We start from the raw sequence: 19623 nt of genomic DNA, 5'->3' as shown, positions 1-19623 counted from the left end.
ATTTCATTTCTCTCTTTGTTGATATGTGGTGTGAAAATAAGCCCTGTCAGGGGCCTTTACTGTAGACGCCCTGAGAGTCTCTCTCTCCCACGTGTGTTTGTGCACGTACGTGCACGTGTTTGTCTGTGTCTGTGTGTGTATGCACCTGCATGTGTGTCTTCACGTCCCATAATAGACTTGTCAAGGAAGAGTGGTGGCTGGAGACTGGCTTTCTTCGTGGGAACGATCACCTTTACACTAACAGCTTTGATTCTATATGGTGTCTGGAGTGGCTCCTTGTATTGCTCCCCCTATCTATTTGTTTTCAAGATTGAGATGTCCCTGTCTGTGCTGGGTTAAGGCTATGCATCAGGAACCTGCCCCTGGGCTAGACAGGAAGAGAAGGTCTTTCAGCAGGAACACGCTCATTGAGTTGGGGTACTACAAAAGCCCTGATGATTACATCTTATTGTCTGTCTCACACACACACACACACACACACACACACACACACACAACACACGCACACATGACATACACACACCCCAGGTGGCCTAGCTCTTGAATGAAATTACATTGAACCAAGGATTAGGTCCACAGGAGGTCTCTTAATTTAGGATGAGTGCTTGTTGGATCGATCTCTATGAGAGATCCCCTTCTGAGATGTAGCCATTTATTTTGATTGACTTACCCGGTTCTACCCTAGAGCACAGAAAACAGATAGCAATCTGTTATTAAAAGTAGAAGAGAGAAAAGGCTGATTAAGTCTATACCATTTCAGTTGTTGGGAATTGCTATTTTCACAGTCATGTGATCTGTGAAGCATGTACTTATACTGTAGCTTCAAAGAAAAATCACTCGCACTTCACTAGCTTGTTACTGTGGTGTAATTCAGTCAGTGGAGAGGGATTCCCAAAGTACACTGCAGATAGGCTACATGCAGTGCATTCGGAAAGTATTCAGACCCCTTGACTTTTTCCACATTTTGTTACATTAGTGTTATTTTAAAATGGATTAAACGGCTTTTTCCCCTCATCAATCTACACACAATACCCCATAATGACAAAGCAAAAACAGGTTTTTATACATTTTTGCAAAGTTATAAAAAATTAAAAACTGAAATATCACGTTTATATAAGTATTCAGACCCTTTACTCAGTACTTTGTTGAAGCACCTTTGGCAGCGATTACAGCCTCGAGTCTTCTTGGGTATGACGCTACAAGCTTGGCACACCTGTATTTGGGGAGTTTCTCCCATTCTTCTCTGCAGATCCTCTCAAGCTCTTTCAGGTCTCTCCAGAGATGCACTGTAGGTTTAAACTCAGGATGTAAGTATATTGTAGTTATAATCATGTAAGTGTTTTATAAGTACCAATATGTTTTTATTTACTGTTTACAAGTATTCATAATTGTAGAAGACTTCACAGGCTTGAAACATGTAACATGGTTTGCACATACTGTACAGTACAAGCATCATATGATATTCCCCTTGAAGTGATAAGATATGTTTGGGGTTTTAACCTGAGGTCTAATTAGATGGTCCTATCAGTGGTACTATAATAATAACTATAACTATAGTTATTATTTTATATCTTTGTTAAATCATGTTCAATTGGACTATTACAATATCAATTATCCCCCCTCTGTTGATGTTAACAGCCTCCAGGGTCTTTCCTCTCTCACAAACACTCAAAGTGCTGCTATTGAAGAAACATAGGCTAGCTTTAAAGCTCAAACTTGTTGTGCACCTTCATTAAATAATACAGGCACTAACACTAAGGCAGAGATCTTCTGGGAGATGAACCGTTGACAGTGGAGACAAACTAATGGGTACTGCAAAGCTCACATTATCTCTGTTTAAGTCCGAGAGGTACCGTTATACGTTACTTTATCTGTAGGATGCAGTGCAGATAACTTGTGATGGAGCCTCCAAACATGACCTATAGGATTGTATATTTACTTGGCTAAATTAAAGTATTGTCCAGTATACACTCCAGGTAGAACCCTTTTGGGTTCCATATAAAACCCTTTCTACAGAGAGTTCTACATGGAACCCAAAAGAGTTCTACCTGGAACCAAAAAGGGTTTTACCTGGAACCCAAAAGGGTTATCCTATGGGGACAGCCGAAGAACCCTCTTGGAACCCTTTTTTCTAAGAGTGTAGGAATCCGGTATAGAGGACCACATGCATATGATTACTGGACTCATCACTACTAGCTGATAACATACTACAGTGGACAACTTCTCACAGATCCCAGATCCCACTGGACTTAGACTACTGAAGGCAGTTTGCTTTCAAATGTAACTGAAACCTACCATACTGTTTTTATAATTGCAGGGGCTGCAGTATTCCTTTTCATTGCTGTAATGCACACTGAGATGTGTGCATGGGGCTGCTTAAAATAGCCGTATAAAATAGGGAATTTAATATGATCCCCCTTCAAAAGTGTTTGTTTACTTGAGTATTAAGGCTCAGTTTTGTTAGTCTGTTTAAAGGGTAGCCTGCCAGTGCACCATAATCTGTCTCAGTGACTGTCTCATAATAATCCATGGTAATCACGGTATCCCCCCCCCCCCTCTCTCTCTCTCTCTCTCTCTCTCAGGAATCGTTTCGCTAATCTCGCTGGCCGCCCTCTCCTACGACCGCTACAGCACCTTAACCGTGTACAACAAGCGGGCCCCCGACTACCGCAAGCCTCTGCTGGCCGTGGGGGGCTCCTGGCTCTACTCCCTGTTCTGGACAGTGCCCCCCCTGCTGGGCTGGAGTAGTTACGGCCTGGAGGGGGCTGGGACCAGCTGCTCAGTCACCTGGACATCCCAGACGCCGCAGTCTCACTCCTACATCATCTGCCTGTTCATCTTCTGTCTGGGGCTGCCTGTGCTGGTCATGGTCTACTGCTATGGGAGGCTGCTCTACGCTGTCAAACAGGTGGGCTGTCCCACCTGTCCATATGGGGCACTTCTTATTCTGAAAACTGTAATCATCTACCTGTGAAGAAGTGGTCTGTAGCAGTAGTAAAAGGTGTTTACAGTACCCAAAACCAACATGGATGGGTGCATTCGCCTGTGTATGTGAGTGAAGTGAGGCTTGAACAGAGGAGATAGGAACCAGATGAGCTAGTCAAGTTTACTCATGCAAAGCCCCAGATCAGCATGTTGGGTCAGGGTGTGAACCAGCTGATAAACCACTGATAATCAGAAAGACTTTCAGTGTTAAAAATGTCAGTTATTGTGTAGAATGTTGAAGCACTGCCTGGTGCTATCTCTCTCAGTCAGCGCTATCTGGTGTCTCCACCCTCCCTTCTGGAGAGAGAGTGAATCTATGAATTAAATCATGTTTAAGTAATAATGTGTTGTACATACATTGAGATAGTGAACCCAGCTACCCCGCAAAGTCAACATATTACTGATTACTAGCACTGTCACCGCTGAATTATAGAGGACTAAGCACCACACCGTGATTAAGTAGCCTTGCGCAAGCGAGCCGGAACAGCAGATCTACTGTTTCTGTAGCGTGAGGCAGCTTGATGTACAAGGACACCCCCTGGACAGGACGGTAGTCTATCACATGGCATTATCCCCAATCTATCTCCTAAATGCTGAGTGCAAAGCAGAGACCCACCGGGTCCCATTTTTACGTTCTTTGGTATGACTCAGCCGGGGATCAAACTCTCAACCTTCCAATCTCAGGGCGGACACTCTAACTACAAGGCAACTGAGTTGGTAGCAGCGCCCGTCTACCATGGCTACCATCCATTGTTAGGCTACCATTCAAATCTTATTGCACATACTACCACAGTGGTAATCCTGCAGTTTAACTGCCAAATCACACTTGCATGTTTACCGTCATGTATTTATAAAACAGCTAATAGGCCATTTGCCTACAATAAGAATAACATAATGCTGCATCTATATATGTATATAGAGAGACGTACTGTAATATGTACTCACTACTACTCCTTCATATGGACTTCCTGTAGAAAGATGCTCTGTCTTCAGTGGTCTGTAGAATGAGACGCTTGGAAAGGAAGTTGGTGGTTACAGATTGGTAGGATTGAGAGAAGAAGAAGGTTTTAATTCTAGGAGGAAGAGAGAGAGTGGGAGAGAGAGTGTGCAAAGAGAGAGAAACATGCATTCACAGACAGAGGAATAACATGATTAAGACTGTGTTCATTGGACAGATGGAGTACTTTTTTTAACAACACTTGGTTCCCTTTCCTCCACTGCAATTAAGACTGATCTCCTATAAAGAAAACATCTTGTTACTAGATCATTAGGCAGTTGCCTCGTGTGTTTTTTATAAGTTGGGATGAATCTTGAAAAAAGCGCTCTGCCTTTCTGGAAGTTGAAGCAATAACTGATGACAGGATAGGTAAAGGTAGTGAACTGGAAACCCTGCTTCCTTCATCCAGTCCTGTCAGGTCACTTAATAGTCAAGTAGGGAAGGAAGGTCTTTATTATTAAAATAATTGAAACGGTGATTAGCCTATTACAAGGAGGAAGGAAGGATGCTTTTTTAAAAAGTATTGTTGATTGGTGGCAAGTATGACACTGATTAGCCTAGGTCAAGGAGGGAAAAGAGGCTTTCATATATATAACAAAAAAATAGAAACATTGATTAGCCTAAGCAGTGAAGGAAGGAAATTAAACTAGTCTCTAAGTATTGGAACAAGACCTTGTATGGCCTCCTAATGTACATCCTCCTATGTGATTGGCCTCTCAGGACATACATTTATACATTCATATACGTTTGGGCACAACTTTATGTATGATCATTTCCTCTCAGGTGGGGCGGATCCGTAAGTCGGCGGCGCGGCGGAGAGAGTTCCACATCCTGTTCATGGTGATCACTACGGTGGTGTGTTACCTGCTGTGCTGGATGCCCTACGGCGTGATCGCCATGATGGCCACCTTTGGACACCCGGGCCTTATCACCCCCATCGCAACCGTGGTGCCCTCCATCATGGCTAAGAGTAGCACCGTCATCAACCCCCTCATCTATATACTCATGAACAAACAGGTGAGCAGAACATAGACCCAAAATCTGTCCTCTATTCACCTCCTCTCCTTCATTACATTGATCTGAAAGATGTGACCAGGTGAAAGCCAGCCCAAAGAGGAGCTTCCACCATAATTTCTTCCACTGGTCAAGTATTTATCAATCAAAGGGAGGAGACGAGCAGGTAATACATTTTTGAGATAGCGCCTTTGCCTCTTGAATTGTGGGATACGTAGTTAAACAGCTAGTTAGACAAGGGTCAAATCACAAGGCATGTACAATATCTTTATTCACAACAGATTAAGTAGAAAACAATGGAAAAGAAATACACATTTTATACAAACGAACAAATTATTATGTTCAGTACAAACTCATTCTGTCTACAGAAAATGATCTGTAAAAACAAAATTATTTTTGTTTAAAGATCCCAAAGGTGTGAATATTATAGTGTTAACCCTCAACAGTAGATCAACCAACACTTCTCAAAAAAATCATTCAAAAGGAAAATGACATTTCTATTGCTGTCTTTTTTTTCGCATTCCATTCACAATGTACACAAACAAATGAATCATCTTAAAGGACATTTTGTCCATTTATATTTCCAAGCTGAGGCCTCTGCTTTGCTTTTGTAGTGGTTAACGCCTAGAAGACTTAGTGTTAACGAACAGTTAACTTCACACAGGGAACATTTGGCACAGATCTATATCACCATTACCAAAGGCAACACAATTCATTAATGTGCTTCAAAAACTATTCATAGCTGCAGTCACTGCATTACACTTGACCAGACTTCTATAGGCAAACCACATTTACATTCTGTTTACACAGTGTGGCTGTAGAACAATGTCAAGGCCAGGAAAAGTAACTGTTGTCAGTTTTACCATCTGGTCGTCCAGGTGCAGTAACTTTAAATAGCGTACGTACATCGAGAACATGAGAACACCGATAAGAAAGTTCCTTACACACACAGATCAGGGGTTAGGTTGAGACTGGTCCATGCTAAAAAAGTGAAAAGAAAAGTGGTTGTTTTCCCCATAGACCTACATACACTACTATCCCTGAATTGATCCCATAAGGTCTGCAATATTTTAAACCAAAGGAATACAATATGCTTTTTGAACTGCTTAAATGTACCTGTACATGAAAATGCATCTCATTAGTTGAATCTATAGATCACTTTTCCACATTCATACCCAGACCGCTCCCATGTACAACAGTGTGTCACAAGTTTAGAACAATACCTTAAAAAGATGACCTCTCTCTCCAGTAGGAATACATATATCCCTGAAGGACTAATTCATTACACAATACAACATGACATCCACATGCCCTAAACGCCCCCCTCCTTACAACAAGGTTGACTATTGCTATCTTTTTCCAGCCTCAGCGAAAACAAATACATTCCTCTGCAGGCGTCACTTCAGAGTTCGGCCTTTAATTAATTGGAAACACTATTTCACTTATTTTTATGTTTAAACAGCTTGTGAAACAACTATCAGTTCAACACCCTGACATAGTCTCTGGTCTCCGAACCTGATGGCGAGAGCAGCTTCAGTTGTTGACTATCCATTGTGACAAAGGCAGTTCTCGAGGATAACCATAGTGTGAGACATGAAACACGCTAGCTTAGCCTCTACAGCCTAAGATTGATTAGTATCGGCACCACTCTCCTCTTCTTCACTTTCATCCTGATTTGCCAGAGAGCGGTCCAGGTCATAGGTCAAAGGTCAAACACCAGATCATGGCCCACAGACGACAGCACTGACTTAACTTTGCCTCTTCAGTCGCTTGATTAGTATCGGCACTCTCCGTCTCTTGATGGCCATAGGTCAGGGGTCATGGCCCACAGTTGACAGTGCTGAACCCCGGCAGCGTGACCTTGCCCTTGGTCTTGAGGTCATGCTGGGAGCCGCTGTTCATCCTCTGGACCAGTAGCTTCTCAAAGAGCAGGGGATGGTAGGCCCCAAGGGTGCAGGCGGCGTCGCTATAGCGCTCGTGGTAGTGACACAGGTCTGTCTGACGCAGAGAGGGGATGTACTCATAGACATGGACCTCCTCGCACAGCGACATCATCAGGACGATGCCTGGAATTAAAACAACAGGGCAAAGATTCATTAATTACATCTTATACTGAGATCTAAGGGTCAAAACGTTTTAGGGCTAGTTTCCCAGACAGACTGAAAATAATTTACCATGGAGATTCACTGGAATCCGACCCTTAGTTTGCACCTGTGTTTTTTTACTTGTTTTTATGTTAGGAAATGTCTGAAGAAATGGGTTTACAGTCTGTGTTGAAAAATGGGGAGTGACTCACATGTAAAACATGTGTCCGACACACACACACACTCCCTCTCATGTACACCCTCTCCCACATGTGCCCCTATCACACACTCACACACTCTCCCTCCCTTGCAGTTCTACAGGTGTTTCCTGATCCTGTTCCACTGCAAGCGGCCCAGTTCTGAGAACGGCGTCTCCTCCATGCCCTCCAAGACCACCGTCATCCAGCTCAACCGCCGGGGCCACAGCAACAACATAGCCGTCACCCCCAAGCTCTCCACCGGCGCCACCCACCATAACCACCATCCCCACACGGTGGAGTGCAGCACTAACAACCATGAAGTCACCACCCCCATCTCCGAACAGACCAACGCAGACCCCAACCAAGAGATCACCTCCTGTGGACAGCCGCGTTCCCCCCTCACTACCCCCCAAAGCCCCTCTCAACCCACCCCCCTTTTCCCCCACGTGACAAATGCTATCCAGTGATCCACTGTGTCATATGATAGCGTCACCACCGAAAACTCTACAGAGGATATGGTGTTATCCCAGGCATTTGTCATGTGGTGTCGACCAAATACTCGGTCTACACAGTGATATATCATGTGGCGTCACCCAACAACTCTCCATAGTGATTTGTCATCATGAGGCCACCTCACCAACAGTCTACCCAGAAATGATCCATCATGAGGTGTTGTGTCACCAGAGAATTCTTCTATACGCACAGTCAGTGATCTAATCCACAACGTTACCCAGACAGAGAACTACCAATATCTTCTACTCACAAAGTGATCTATTCCACGTCATCACCCCAGAAACTACACTGTGATCCATTATTTTATAGAACAGTGTACCCCAACTGGCAGCCTGCGGGTGGTTTTAATTGCCCCCCAAAAAAGAATAATAACTAAATATATATAATTATTTTTTTGTGGAACTTTTATTGTTGGACATAAGGCTGTAAAAACACCATGAAATCAGTTCCAAGTGATTTTAATTGTGGAAATCTGTTTTGAAATGATTATGCTTTAGTAAATTGTACATCTGTTTGGGCTTCTTGCCCTTGCGGTCAATTGGCAGTAATTATGTTTTGGCCCCCAACCATCCGCTCAAGAAAACAAATCCACCCGTGGCTGAATCTAGTTGATGATCCATATTATAAAGGGTGTGTCAACCGCCCCAACCCGTCTAGATGGTCAACTCTGTTACTTTGTTACTCAGTAAAGGTGTAGATATGTTCCTGTCAAGTCTTGCCGTGAGAAAACGCAACAGTGGTGTTCACTTGAAAATAAAAAAAATGTGTATTTTTCCTCGGCTTCCGTTTTCATATTGTTACATGTGTTACGTCGATAGACCCCAGAGTTGTATTAAGACTGCATCGGCTTTACAGTGTTGTCATTACTGTTACAGTGCGAAAAAAGGCTTTTGTCATAACTGTTACAGTATGTTGTCATAACTGTAGCCCTTTCCAATGATGCGCAATAACAGACAGTTCATCTATGAATTTGTTCTAAAGCATATATGAAGCCTATGTGAATGATGTTGGTGAAGCTGAATGCCTTGTTTTGCATATGTGATATCAAATCACCTGGGGCCTCATTTATTTGCTTAGTTTTTATATTACATTTCAGCATACCATCAGTTCTTTAAATAATATGAAGGATCCTCACAATGTTTATACACATAACTAAAAAGGTGTAAATCACACATAATCATGTTCATTTCTAGATCACACTAAGTTGCTAAATCAATATTTTCACACCTAGTTCACGGTTATTAAATCACTATATAGCTGTGGATTTTAACTATTTAAGATCATATCTGTGCGTAAGAACATTTAATAAATGATGCACCCGAGTGATCTGTGTAAAGCTGGCTAGTATTACATTCTAAACTGGTATTAAATGTATGGCAACACTGTGAAGGGATTTTCCATTTCATTGCAGGGTGAGGAGGGTAATAAACCAGAAACAGTTGGAGAAGTGTAACAGAAAATGTGCATGTTTGCAACACTTGTCTTGCACTCTTGAAGCCATCATCCCACTGGGCAAAAGAGATCATATCAATGTTCAATTGTCAGTTAACTGAAATGTTGTTTACAGTTATGACAATGTGGAAACAATGCTGATCCAACCTGCATTTGCTGATCCAACCAGTATTTGCTGATCCAACCAGTACTTGCTGATAAAACCAGTATTTGCTGATCCAACCATGACAGCGAGGTGTTGGGATGACAGCGAGGTGTTGTATGAAAGCCACAACCTGTTAAAGTTACCATCTTGCTGTGCCTGTAGTGTTGGGTCATGTAGTATCTAGCTTTGCATGTTGACATGTGCCTCAGTATGCTACTCTAAATGATATACATAGGTACCGACCAGCTCCCAGCAGGCAGTCAACAGCCTTGCACCCCGCTGGGCTGCCACACAGTGACTGGCTGTAGCCATCATACAGAACTTGCTTGTCTTTATCCACATGACAAACTGAACAGCACTGCCTCTCACTGCCTAATAAACTGTAACCCAAAAACAGTTAAATAAATGGACTGCACCCGAAATAAAACCCTATTGTGAGTCATGGTCTGCCTCACTGAGTACTGCTGCTAGCGGTGAGTGGGTGTTCTCTCTCTCTCTCTCTGTGTGTGTGTGTGTGTGTGTATGTCGGTAGCACTGTAGCATGCCCGGGGCGACACGACCCCCTCAAGCCCTCCTGCTGGGATTCCAGGAATTGCCATGGGGTCTATGTTGTAACACCCCCCCCCCCCCTCCTCAGTTTAATATCTCCCACTGTAAAGTGTAAATTAAGAACAAATCAAGAGGGGAAACAACACAAACACACACAGGAATGAATCACCATTCCGCTGTTCTTTCTGGACTCTCCTCCGTACTTTCGGTCCGTGTGTGAGTGGCAATATTTTATGCAGGTTTAGAATGGTATAGATGCATAAGTGTAAACATATGATGTAAAACATGTAACTGTGAACTCGCTTTGAAAAAACGATTCAAAGTGAAACAGGTTGCTTAACTTTGACAATAGCCCATGTTTTTTTTTACCCTAATCTTACCCTTAATATTCACATCATTTCTCATAATGTCTCACCGCTCTGCCCTTCCCAGAGTTCCAAAACATCAAAACGGGGCACAATATGAAAATGAGTATTTGCTTAATGAGGTTAGATAATCGATAATCGACTTCCTGGAATGCCAATCGTTAATAAATAAACATGCATCCTCCTGGCTACCATTTACTTAAAGCCTGCTTGTCTCATTGAACCAAGGATACCACCATATGTGTCCTGAACTAGGCCTGCAGTATGTGCTGCATCTCAATAGTTAATAAAGTTTTGTGAATTCGAAGCACGTTGGCTGAAGAGTGCTCCTGTCATAGGGAACAGGGTACCATTTCAGACACAGCGGTCAGACAGACAGATAAATGGATGGATGGGTGCCCACCTATGAACCCAGAGGATGGGGGGTTAGGTTGGATGTTCTCCTGGGTGTTCCCCTGGATCACGTCCCACAGCTGCCAGATGAACTTGGGGTGAAGGATGTAGAAAGGTTGGGTGGGGTGGAGCCGCCGGCGCTCTTCGTACGGGTTGAACAGGTCATAGTCTGGGTTCCTGTACCACTGAAGAAGAGAGGAGGTGGAGAGGACAGGAGAGGAGAGGACACTTCAGTCAGCGCCAAGCATCTTTGTTTTAAGTTATCTGAAATAGAGCGCTGCTACTCCAGTCAGCACAATCATGACAACACCTCCCAAGGGTCAGACTCACTGCTGCCACTGCAGTGTTGACACAGTGTCTTTGTTTAATCAAACTACTCCTGTAGCACAACAGGGTCAGCCTGCTACGGAGCAGTCTACCTGCTACTGTATTTCTAGAGTACCTAAAATGAGTTTTATTTGACTATGGGAAAGAATGTATGTTAAAATGCTACAGCTATTGCGCCAATATTGTGATGCAGGTTTGCTTGAATCCTTCACCACCATACTGACTGACTCACAACATCACAGGAGTCCTACAGCGCCACAGGAGTCCCAACGCCCCAAGCTAAAATGTTGTATAAATACATGTTCCTTTCATACACCACTGCTTACACAAGAGTCAGTTAAATCCATGATTCAGCGAGCAAAGTCAGGCATGGATATTTCCCTTGAAAATCTGATGAGAGACCTTGCAGCGCAACCTTTTAAAGTCAAAGTTTGTTACACCAACTCATTCCCCCATTTCCATTGCAGGTATAATGGAGGTATTGATGAATGACTACAGCAGATATGCTTTAATTAACTCTATATTCTAGAAGTTGATCTTATTTTGCATCCCACATGGCACCCTATTCCCTACAGTAAATAGTGCACTATATAGGGAATATGGTGCCAGAGTTTGACAGAGGTGTAATCTGCTCAATAAACGTGGTGATTCTTTGACTGCAGAGTGAACATATCAGCCTTTGATCTGACACCCAGTAATGTTAAGCTGCTAGGTGACAGATACTGTGTTGTTAAGTCTTTGGTTCTTCAAAACAGTCATGATAACGTTGGGTAAAATTGAGTAAATGATGCCTTTTAAGCATTACATTCAGAACAGTGATTCGTTAAAAATGTATTCTGGATCTGGAGCAAATTTCTTGGTAAAGTCCCAATGAATGTGTTCAGCCATCCATACAAATTGGGTGCATGTAGTAAAGTAGGCTATATAAAAGCACATACGCACTACTGCGAGCACACACACACACAAATACGCACGCATGCACGTGCACACACAAACAAAAACACACACGCACACATACTGTACATGCGCACACACACAAACAATGCCATTTATTTCCAAAGTGGATGCCATTATAATAACTTCATTAACATGCAGCACTTAATCATTGGCCGTGTGTTTGTGTGTGTGTCCAATCTGTATTTTAACTAATGCCATGCCATTGTGTGTTCAGCCAATGGAACAGTGGGAATTGGACGCATGACAGACAGCAGAGGTAATGTAAAACACATTATTACATTGTGCTCCATATATACTGTACAGGGGTATGTTCAGCAGGGCACAACGTTGTGGAACATTCAGATACAAATATTTCATGTAGAACAAACATGCCTGTCTGCATGTAAAATAAGGAATTGTGTCTGCTCTATTAATGACATTTCAGTTTGCCTACTGAACTGTGTGACAAAAGATGTGGAAATTCTAACGAACTGACAAGGCCTAAATTAGTGTATTCTAAAGAAAAGTTGAATTCATGTTTTTTTTTTTTGTGATTGATTTTAGGACCATTGTTAGGCAAGCTCTTTCAACTGACAAGACAAAAAAATCGTGTCTCGCATACACTGAGAACGGAAGATTGGAAGATGGCCTTGTTGAAATGCTACCAGTGTCTTAACAAAGAACTCGGGCAGAATTCCCTTTCACACTTCAAGGCCACAATTGTGGACAACATAACAGCAATTTGTCAAACTACTTTAAACCAACTACTTTCCCCCTTTGAAAACAAGATGGAGCATCTCCAGAGGTTATAGCCTGTTGATGAACACTAATAAACTATAAACCATTTTCCCCACCTCACCAGGACTGAGTAAGTCTAAAGTCAGTGGAAAACGGCAGAAGATCTGTCTGTATCTATCAGCTCTTCCTCATTACCACCCAGTTGGTCATCATGTTTCCTAGCATCTGGAGATTCACACGTGACCCACATTATTCAAAGGCTGAAGTACTGTCACCATTCAGCGTATTCACACAGTCGGTTAACTGACTGTTAGTTGCACTGGATAAAAGCCTCTACTAAATGTAAACAACACTGCAACCATAGACAGGATCTCAGGAAGGGGTCTGTGTAAGCTCCACACCAGATACCTGAAGCTAAACACACTGACATTTTCTGAATTATAAGATGATTTTGATCAAATATGAGGCACTTTATTGTCCATTTAGAAGACATTTAGAGACACACATATACACACACACACACACACACCACCCGAAGGGCTGGAAGCAATGGGTTAGCTGCAGTGCAGTGCTCCTGGAGCAATTGTAGGGTGTTAAGTGCTTTGATTAAGGACACAATGGCAGGCAATGTTTGCTGGCTCACTCTGCACCACATTTTCCCTAAAATGAACCAGGAGAAAAGTCATTAAATGATACATACACAAACACACACACTACAGCGCGTGACTGACAGTGAGAGAGAGCAGAGAGACCTACCCTGGGCAGGTCCACAGAGTACGGTGCAGGATCCCAGGCCACCAGTGTCATACCCTTATACAAGGAGCTTGTGTTGAAGCGATGCCTGGGCTGGGCCAGGATCTGCAGGGAGACAAATGACTGATAGCTGTACTGACACAGTGAAGGAAAAAAGTATTTGATCCCCTGCTGATTTTGTACGTTTGCCCATGATCAGTCTATAATTTTAATGGTAGGTTTATTTGATCAGTGAGAGACAGAATAACAACAAATAAATCAAGAAAAACGCATGTCAAAAATTTTATAAATTGATTTGCATTTTAATGAAGGAAATAAGTATTTGACCCCCTCTCAATCAGAAAGATTTCTGGCTCCCAGGTGTCTTTTATACAGGTAACGAACTGAGATTAGGAACACACTCTTAAAGGGAGTGCTCCTAATCTCAGTTTGTTACCTGTATAAAAGACACCTGTCCAAAAAAGCAATCAATCAATCAATCAATCAATCAGATTCCAAACTCTCCACCATGGCCAAGACCAAAGAGCTCTCCAAGGATGTCAGGGACAAGATTGTAGACCTACACAAGGCTTGAATTGGCTACAAGACCATCGCCAAGCAGCTTGGTGAGAAGGTGACAACAGTTGGTGCGATTATTCGCAAATGGAAGAAACACAAAAGAACTGTCAATCTCCCTCGGCCTGGGGCTCCATGCAAGATCTCACCTCGTGGAGTTGCAATGATCATGAGAACGGTGAGGAATCAGCCCAGAACTACATGGGAGGATCTTGTCAATGATCTCAAGGCAGCTGGGACCATAGTCACCAAGAAAACAGTTGGTAACACACTACGCCGTGAAGGACTGAAATCCTGCAGCGCCCGCAAGGTCCCCCTGCTCAAGAAAGCACATATACAGGGCCGTCTGAAGTTTGCCAATGAACATCTGAATGATTCAGAGCTCTTTGCCATCAACTCAACTGGCCATGTTTGGAGGAGGAGGAATGCTGCCTATGACCCCAAGAACACCATCCCCACCGTCAAACACGTGGAAACATTATGCTTTGGGGGTGTTTTTCTGCTAAGGGGACAACTTCACCGCATCAAAGGGACGATGGACGGGGCCATGTGCCGTCAAATCTTGGGTGAGAACCTCCTTCCCTCAGCCAGGGCATTGAAAATGGGTCGTGGATGGGTATTCCAGCATGACAATGACCCAAAACACACGGCCAAGGCAACAAAGGAGTGGCTCAAGAAGAAGCACATTAAGGTCCTGGAGTGGCCTAGCCAGTCTCCAGACCTTAATCCCATAGAAAATCTGTGGAGGGAGCTGAACGTTCGAGTTGCCAAACGTCAGCCTCGAAACCTTAATGACTTGGAGAAGATCTGCAAAGAGGAGTCGGACAAAATCCCTCCTGAGATGTGTGCAAACCTGGTGGCCAACTACAAGAAACGTCTGACCTCTGTGATTGCCAACAAGGGTTTTGCCACCAAGTACTAAGTAATGTTTTGCAGAGGGGTCAAATACTTATTTCCCTCATTAAAATGCAAATCAATTTATAACATTTTTGACATGCGTCTTTCTGGATTTTTTTTTTTGTTATTCTGTCTCTCACTGTTCAAATAAACCTACCATTAAAATTATAGACTGATCATAATTATAGCCGTCATTCACGGCAGGTGGGGCAGAGCCCCTGTTTTGAGCCCCACATTTTTTGGGGGGTTGCCTGTTTTGCATGTAATTTTGGTATTAATACGTGTCACATATCAGTTTGCAAACAATGTCAAAAATAAAAATAGAATCATTGAGTTAATAAAGCCTCCATACAAACATGGTCTCTTTTTTGCTTTCTTGAGTAAGGCAGCTCCAAAATGCAGGTGTTTCAGCCTAACTCAGTGCTTTCTGTGGTGGTGGGGCAGCCAGCGGAAAATATGGAGCGTAGGGGTTGGTAGTGTTCTCTAGTTGCGCCGTGATTGGCTCAGTGTTCTGTCACTCATGGGGACACTACGTCACTGCCAAATCTAAGGGTAGAGCTCGAAAATTCAAGCCCCTTGGGTACTACCATAGAGTTACATTAGAAGTGCCCATCCAAGAAGGCTCAAGGTCATTGGCCACAGATAAAATGATGTCAAATCACATTATATCTACAGTAGCTTTGATTGGACTGATCATGTCAACATCATACTTTCAAAATCTTAGCTAGCCGTCATCATCATGAATCAAGTCGACAATCTACTGGCAAATCCTTTTTAATACTTGTCATATGAAGAGAAATAATTACATTTACATTACATTTTAGTCATTTAGCAGACGCTATAATGAAGAGAAATAATAGATAAAACGTATCGGTGCTCATCGGCCATTGGACATAAACATTACACAACAAGTTGGAAATCGCAAATTCAACAATCAGTGGTTTGGAAGGGATCAGTGGCTAACTGCAAGCACTGCAAAGCAATCACTAGCCTGCTATTCAGTGGAGTGGGTGTGTGGTCCCAATTCTCGGTTTAAGGTTCTCTTTTCCAAGCTTAAAATGATAAACATTCAACATTGGCCATGCTGTCAATCCAGCATGATTTCTGCCGCGCTCAAAACAACTGTTAACTCAGAACTGGAAAATCTGACTTCAGTGAGTTCAAGACAACTGGGAACTCAGGAAAAAACGAGCTCCGACTGGGAAAATACGTTTTGAACGGTCATCCAACTCGGAATTGTAAGTCGGGAACTCGGGCCTGTTTCTAGAGCTACGACCTGAAGATCACTGACGTCATCATGATTCAACCTTGTTTTTTTTCTAGTTCCCAGTTGTCTTGAAAGCGCCATAAATCCAGAGAATGCCAGACTTTGATGACAAAGTTTGATGACAAAATTTGCCCACGAAGGACCGCCACGCCACCTTCCTGTTCAAGTGAGCACAGCACAACAAGGTGAATCCAAAAATGTATTGTATGCTGCTGCATAAATGATGTAATATGCCAGGGAGATATGTATACTGTAGCTAAGAAAGTAATACTAAGTATGTTGTGTAGGAAGCTGTTAGTAGCCCTGTGCCTCACCCTAATAATTTGGTATATTTTCCCCTCTTAATTTCGCCTACTGTTCTGACTTGGTGGTGCACATGTAGCCTATAACCTGTTTTAGAGAAATGTAATCATCGAATATTCTAAGAGCTTTCATTGTCTGCTTATATGCCCCCTTTATTTATCCTATGGTTCTGACTTGGTGTACAGAGAGAACACTGTAAGAACGGCCCATGTTCTGAATTCTGTCGCTGTACATTTCAAAAGTGCTGAACAAATAGTTATATTGACTACGTTCGTCCTAGCTCGCTCATTAATGTCTTAATCAAAATTACGGATTGCCCCTTATGCCATAGTTTGTAAATCTCAATTGTCAGTAAAAACCACATTTGTTTAAGCAAGTCAGCCATATCATCTATGTTTTTTTTAAAGGCAGTAAATGAGGCTGAATGAACTGTTTCGCTGCCAGACAAGGCTCCGCTGATAGCCAGGCGTAGTAGTGGTAAGGTGTTGGGACTGCTGTTGGGACTCTGCAGTAGGGACAGCTTTATGTAGGCCCTAACAGTTTGTGGGCACCGTTTGTCACCGTTATAGTGCAGTTCATGTATTGTTTAGTGTTGTGTTGTGTAGTGGCTTTACTGGCATGCATCCCCCAATTTGGGGGGGGGGTTTTCCACACTAAGATTTACATGCTAAAATCACCACTGGTGATCTGACTAGAGGTTTGACTCAGCTCTAGAGCAACTCAATCATTTTCATAGGGCAGAGTGTCAGTGAATCCACTGTCAATCAATAGGAGGTCCTGAGTATTAAAGAAAAGTCACAGGAGGAGGAGGGGCACTCACCTGAGAGTTGATGATGCGGATGGTGGTCTTGTTGCCCACGTCATTCTCATAGCCCTCTGTAGGAGCAGCGTTGAAGCGAAGCACAGCCTCATGGGAATCTGAGTACAGGGTATGGACATAAGCTGTATGCATCACCCCAACAGTACCATGAAATTGCATGGTTTATCTACAAGCATAAGTAATGTTGTTAGTGAATGGCACCCTCTAGTGCTGTGGTATTTAAACTTCTTCAGCCAGAATTTCTGGGGACCACATTTTCCCCCCAATAATTTATTGCGACTCCACCCCAAATCTAATGACACAACCTTAAAATTGGTACATTTTGATTTTTATATCAACAAATAACCTTCATTTCATTGCATTTTCATCTCTTATCAAAATGAAAAGATAAATACATTTTCTCAATAAATTGTATTGGTATTAATTATCTTTCTCAAAAATGTTTGTATATTGTCCCATACAATAATCTGTACTCTTAAAAAAATAAGATAATTTATATATATATATATATATTAACGCAACATGTAAAGTGTTGGTCCCATGTTTCATGAGCTGAAATAAAAGATCCCCGAAATGTTCCATACACACAAAAAAGCTTATTTCTAAAATGTTGTGCACAAATTTGTTTACATCCCTGTACCTTGTGCTGGGGACAATAGCAGGCCACTCTAAAATGTGCAGTTTTATCACACAACACAGTGCCAGAAATATTTCAAGTTTTGAGGGAGCGTGCAATTGGCATGCTGACTGCAGGAATGTCCACCAGAGCTGTTGCCAGAGAATTTAATGTTCATTTCTATACAATAAGCCGCCTCCAACGTCGTTTTAGAGAATTTGGCAGTACGTCCAACCGGCCTCACAATCGCAGACCACGTGTAACCACGCCAGTCCAGGACCACCACATCCGGCTTCTTCACCTGCGGGATCATCTGAGAAACCGTCTCAGGGAAGCTCATCTGCGTGCTCGTCATCCTCACCAGGGTCTTGACCTGACTGCAGTTTGGCGTCGTAACAGACTTCAGTGGGCAAATGCTCACCTTCGATGGCCACCTGCACGCTGGAGAAGTGTGCTCTTCATGGATGATTCCCGGTTTCATCTGTACCAGGCAGATGGCGTCGTGTGGGCGAGCGGTTTGCTGATGTCAACGTTGTGAACAGAGTGCCCCATGGTGGCTGTGGGGTTATGGTATGGGCAGGCATAAGCTACAGACAACGAACACAATTGCATTTTATCAATGGCAATTTGAATGCACAGAAATACCGTGATGAGATCCTGAGGCCCATTGTCGTGCCATTCATCCGCGGCCATCACCTCATGTTTCAGCATGATAATGCACGGCCTCATGTCGCAAGGATCTGTACACAATTCCTGAATGCTGAAAACGTCCCAGTTCTTCCATGGCCTGCATACTCACCAGATATGTCCCTCATTGAGCATGTTTGGTATGCTCTGGATCAACATGTACGACAGCGTGTTCCAGTTCCTGCCAACATCCAGCAACTTCGCACAGCCATTGAAGAGGAGTGGAACAACATTCCACAGGCCACAATCAACAGCCTGATCAACTCTTTGCGAAGGATGTGTGTCGCGCTGCATGAGGCAAATGGTGGTCACACTAGATACTGACTGGTTTTCTGATCCATGCCCCTACCTTTTTTAAAGGTATCTGTGAGCAACAGATGCATATCTGTATTCCCAGTCATGTGAAATCCATAGATTAGGGCCTAATTTATTTATTTCAATTCACCGATTTCCTTATATGAACTGTAACTCAGTAAAATCTTTGAAATTGTTGCATGTTGTATTTATATTTTGGTTCAGTGTAGTCTAGGCTCTGGTAAACTATAATATTATCCTTATCATGATGCTTATGAGTCACTAGCAAAACTCCAACACTAGAGAGCAGCAAACCCTTTTCTTTGGAGGTCTTATCTTATGGGCTGAAGTCTCATTTATAAAGGTGTCTACATTACGGTCATGGCTCTTCCTCCTCATTTCAAGGACATGCAGGCTACTCATCACATCAAATGAGTAGTGACAAGCCAATCTGATGCTATCAACATGAAAGGCTACTGAATGAATACAAAGTAGAGTGGTCTAAAGAGCCCATAGAGTAAGCCAGCGTTCGCATTCACATGCACTGAATGCGGAGCGATTTCTATAGGTTTGTGTGAGGAACTTCCAGCAATAGAGCTCTTATGCACTGTAAGGGTATAGTTCAATTCTAAGGGTAAATCATACCTACAAAGGCAATGCATTCACTGAGTGATGAAGACTAGTCAGACTTGAGCATGTTTTAATTGCATTATCAGCCAATTAGTAGTAATAA

The 19623-nt window shown here is 42.8% G+C and overlaps 2 protein-coding genes across 3 annotated transcripts in view; one reads left to right on the top strand and one right to left on the bottom strand.

The window, feature by feature from the left end:
- Positions 1-7747, top strand: part of LOC311124478 (vertebrate ancient opsin-like) — a gene marked incomplete at both ends in the record, with an annotated part of 20262 nt that extends 12515 nt beyond the window's left edge. The window contains 3 exons of the mRNA XM_084198620.1: positions 2583-2908; positions 4766-4999; positions 7394-7747. Of these exons, the coding sequence (XP_084054746.1) occupies positions 2583-2908; positions 4766-4999; positions 7394-7747 (914 nt within the window). The remainder of the gene's footprint in view (positions 1-2582; positions 2909-4765; positions 5000-7393) is intronic.
- Positions 5244-19623, bottom strand: part of LOC311124477 (beta-galactoside alpha-2,6-sialyltransferase 2-like) — a 26682-nt gene continuing 12302 nt past the window's right edge. For both annotated transcript variants that reach the window (XM_084198618.1, XM_084198619.1), the window contains 4 exons: positions 17294-17391; positions 13455-13556; positions 10708-10882; positions 5244-7062 (listed from right to left, as the gene is read on the bottom strand). In XM_084198618.1, the coding sequence (XP_084054744.1) occupies positions 6815-7062; positions 10708-10882; positions 13455-13556; positions 17294-17391 (623 nt within the window). In that variant the 3' untranslated portion in view covers positions 5244-6814. The remainder of the gene's footprint in view (positions 7063-10707; positions 10883-13454; positions 13557-17293; positions 17392-19623) is intronic.

The sequence above is a fragment of the Coregonus lavaretus genome (assembly GCF_964263955.1).
Source record: "Coregonus lavaretus genome assembly, contig: HAP1_SCAFFOLD_1176, whole genome shotgun sequence".
NCBI lineage: Eukaryota > Metazoa > Chordata > Actinopteri > Salmoniformes > Salmonidae > Coregonus > Coregonus lavaretus.
This window is presented reverse-complemented; position numbering and strand designations above follow the sequence as displayed.